The 3,967-nt window shown below is 48.8% G+C and overlaps 1 protein-coding gene across 1 annotated transcript in view; it reads left to right on the forward strand.

Moving 5' to 3' along the window:
- Nucleotides 1-599: 599 nt before the first annotated feature.
- The window catches only part of CAPN14 (calpain 14), a 26,807-nt gene continuing 23,439 nt past the window's right edge, over nt 600-3,967 (forward strand). The window contains exons 1-4 of the mRNA XM_029936322.1: nt 600-824; nt 2,580-2,649; nt 3,477-3,595; nt 3,732-3,868. Coding sequence (XP_029792182.1) covers nt 600-824; nt 2,580-2,649; nt 3,477-3,595; nt 3,732-3,868 — 551 coding nt within the window. The remainder of the gene's footprint in view (nt 825-2,579; nt 2,650-3,476; nt 3,596-3,731; nt 3,869-3,967) is intronic.

Genomic DNA, 3,967 nt, shown 5'->3' on the forward strand with positions numbered 1-3,967 from the left:
TTTTTTTACATTGCCAAAAATGTCTTTAGGGAAAGGGTTAATTTTGAAGAGAATATGGAATGAGGAAAGCAAGAGAGGGGTAAGACAGAGGACGATGTTAGAGCAGGAGGAAGGACGTGTGTGAGCTTAGGGATGACAGCAAGCAGGCTCTGCGAAGGAGGACAGAAGGGCGGCAGCCACTACTCCTTCCTTGTCTGGCACTGGGACCCTCAAGCCCAATGAACTGAGCTTCTGCTTCTTGCTGCTCTCCTCCTCACCTGTCTGCTAAGCAGAAGTGTCCCAGTGACATCAGCATGGTCACGGGCCCAGGACCCAGCCTGAGGCTGGAGTGACCCATCTTTTCCTTCAGGCCTTGACTGTGGGAGTCTGGACCCCCAACTCAAACCCCAGCACTGAAGCAAGAGATCAAGGACCCTCACTCTCTAGGATGAGAACTGGCCCAGGGGCTCCAGCCCATCTCACCTGTTCTCCATCCTCCTCCTCTCTGGGGGAATGACCAGGTGTCAGGAGGCAGCGAGGATACTGAACATCAACTCTCCATTCCAGGAGCAACAGAGACCATCCCAGAAGACCCCAGAGGTCCGTATCCACACTCTGCCATGTCTCTGTGTCTGCCTTTCCGAGGCAGATGGAAGATGGGGCAGAAGAACTCATGGAGGGGCTCCTCACAGCTCCCCAAGCAGGACTATGAGGCTCTGAGGGAAAGGTGCCTGATGGAAGGCCGCCTTTTTGAAGATGACAGCTTCCCGGCCAGTTTGTGTTCTGTGGGCAGTGGGCCCCTGCTTCCAAAGCTGCCGCCTGGCCTGCAGTGGAAGAGGCCTCTGGTAAGAAAGGGAAGCATCCCCTCAACACACACACACAGACACACAGACACACAGACACACAGACACACAACAGGTCAACCCGGACCAAAGAATGGCTGCCAGAGAATGGTGGGGTGTTCCAGATGCAGTGTCTTATTCACTGCCATTGATCCCCCTCACATGGGGGGGATGGGTGAGTGCCCACATTCCCATTTTCCAGATGAAGAAAAATAGTAGTGATGCTGAGAGGGGTCTGAGGTATGACTCTCCCTTAACCCCTACCCAGAAATACACTGGGCAGCTGTGGTCAAAGTACTGTTTGGCCCCATCTAGGATAGCAGGGCTCCCTGGGTCTCTGTTGAGGCCATCTGCCAGAGAGACACATTTTCACACATCTTCACTCCCAACCCGAAAATCAGGCCCATGGAACATGTAAGTTAAGAAGCTATTAATCACTTTACAACAATGTTCTTCACTTTATAAAGTGCTTTGACAGTTCCTTTAAAAGGTGACTTAATGTGTTCAAAGGCAGTCCAGGCCCTGCCAGAGTTGATATACACAAAAGATATCCCAAACACACCTAGAACAAGGTAAAATCAGCATATGCTACAAATTCTCCACTCTTCTGTGCCCTGTTCAGGATTCTCATTAAAGTCTGCAACCCCAGACCAAGTCCCTTCTGTGTATAAAATTCCCAAGTGGGCTTCTCAAACTAGAGAGCAACCAAGATTCTATTTTTCCCAGAAAATTTGGAAAATTCTATGCTGACATAGAGTCTGTCATACACCTGACCTTAGAGAGCTGTGCCAATGCAGAACCCCAGGGGTTTAGTGCTCCTCATGGAGCAGAAACCACCCCTTCCCACTTCCCACCTCCCACCATCATCTCACCCAGTGTCTCAGCATAGAAAGGCAAAGAAGCCATTCATTTGGAGGTGGGGTGGGAAGGAGCAGTAGGGGGAAAATGAGGAGAATATGATCTCTAGGAAAAAATGAGAACACCTTCCAAAAGACATACTTCCATTTTTCTTTTTTAAAAATAGTTTATTGTCAAGTTGGTTTCCATATAACACCCAGTGCTCTTCCCCACAAGTGCCCTCCTTCGTGTCCATAACCCCCCTACCCTCTGCCCCTCCCCCTTCAGCCCTCAGTTTGTTTTCAGTATTCAAGAGTCTCTCATGATTTGCCTCCCTCCCTCTCCTTAACTCTTTTCCCCCCTTCCCCTCCCCATGGTCCTCTGTTAAGTTTCTCCTGTTAGACCTATGAGTAAAAACATATGGTATCTGTCCTTCTCCACTTGACTTATTTCACTTAGCATGACACCCTTGAGTTCCGTCCACATTGCCACGAATGGTCAGATTTCATTCTTTCTCATCGCCATGTAGTATTCCATTGTATATATAAACCACATCTTCTTGATCCATTCATCAGTAGATGGCCAACAGACACATGAAATGATGCTCCGCATCACTCATCATCAGGGAAATACAAGACATACTTCCAGTTTAAACAAGAACTCCAAGAAAAGGCATTATAGGTACAAGCCCTGTACCTCAGTACCCATGCAGAGATCTCTAGGACTCTGGCTTACTTGGGCTGCAAGAAGGAATGAGAAGTACAAGAGGCTGCATCCATGCCAGATTGTCTGGGCCAGCCCTGATTTCACATCCTATATCTATGTCCCCACAAGTCCAGTCCCGGGGTATGGGACACTATGGTTGCTATAGCTCCAGGAGCTTCTTCTTGGTCAGAAGGACAATTCCATCTGTCCCTGTAGGAGCTGCACAAGAATCCCCAGTTCTATTCTGCCAACGCCAAGAAGCTGGACCTGTGCCAGGGAGTGGTAGGTAAGTCTGCACATTCCCTGGAGACACAGGCCTGGCACCTGCGAGCCTGGACAAGCCTAGGCAGAGTGGGGGTGGGGAAAAGGGAAGTGAGATATTCCAAGGGGGGAAAATAGCCACCCTGACCTCCACCTTGAAGTTTTGTGGCCTTGCTGGGAAAATGATAACAGTTGGCTCTCTAAGGATATTTGAGGATGCCAAAATTTGTCTAACGATAATCCTCATTACCAGTTGGCAGGTATAAGTTTTGTCTTGGGAGAATGTGCTGTCGCTGCTCTAGTCCCCTTAATGACTCCTTTTTGGCACACTAGATACCCCAGAGAGGGCTGAGTAAGTCCATCCTCATCTCAACTTTCTTTAAGGATATAGAAAAAAAAACCTTGGCCACCAGAGAAGGGAAATATAGTGATACTCATTTCACAGACAGAGAAATGGAGTCTGGAAGGGTTGAGGCTTCCCCAGGAGAACATAAATCACTTACAGAGGTAGGACTTTAGAAAAGTTTGATTGTGTTTGGGTCCAAATTCCTGAGGATTCAGGAAACTAAAAGCTGGTCCAGGAATCTGGCTCAATTCTTGGTGTCAAGTTGAGAAGACTTGACAAGTCTTGAGAAGACTAGAAAGTCAATGCCCCTCCCCACCTCCTGCTCACTGTCTTCCTCAGAGTAGATCTTTCCCTTCTGCTACACTAGACTAAAAGCCCAGAGAGGATAGCAATTGGGACCAGGCATTTCTTACATGTGATAAGTCCTCAGTACATTCATGCAGACACTTGTAGAATGTGCCTGCATGTGCAGCCTCCATGCAGACACTGTGTCCTCTCTGCCTTAGGCGACTGCTGGTTCTTGGCTGCTTTGCAAGCTTTGACTTTGCACCAGGACATCCTGAGCCGTGTCGTTCCCCTGAATCAGAATTTCACTGAGAAGTATGCCGGCATTTTCCAGTTCTGGGTGAGTGTCCTCCTGGTGCCCCAGCTTGGAGGAAGCCATAGGAAAGAAGGTTCTTCGAAAAGTCATGTCTTTGCCTCCTAAGATAACTGCCTTCCATGGCAATCTTTACTCACCAGTGGGCACTTTCTCCTTCCAGTTCTGGCACTTTGGGAAGTGGGTTCCTGTGGTGATAGATGACCGACTTCCTGTGAATACAGCTGGCCAGCTGATCTTTGTCTCTTCTACCTACAAAAACTTGTTCTGGGGAGCTCTTCTGGAAAAGGCCTATGCCAAGTAAGACAGCCATCAGAAAGCTTTCCCCTTCCCTTCCCTTCCCTTCCCTTCCCTTCCCTTCCCTTCCCTTCCCTTCCCTTCCCTTCCCTTCCCTTCCCT

This window comes from Suricata suricatta, chromosome 4 (genome assembly GCF_006229205.1).
Source record: "Suricata suricatta isolate VVHF042 chromosome 4, meerkat_22Aug2017_6uvM2_HiC, whole genome shotgun sequence".
In the NCBI taxonomy this organism is placed as follows: domain Eukaryota; kingdom Metazoa; phylum Chordata; class Mammalia; order Carnivora; family Herpestidae; genus Suricata; species Suricata suricatta.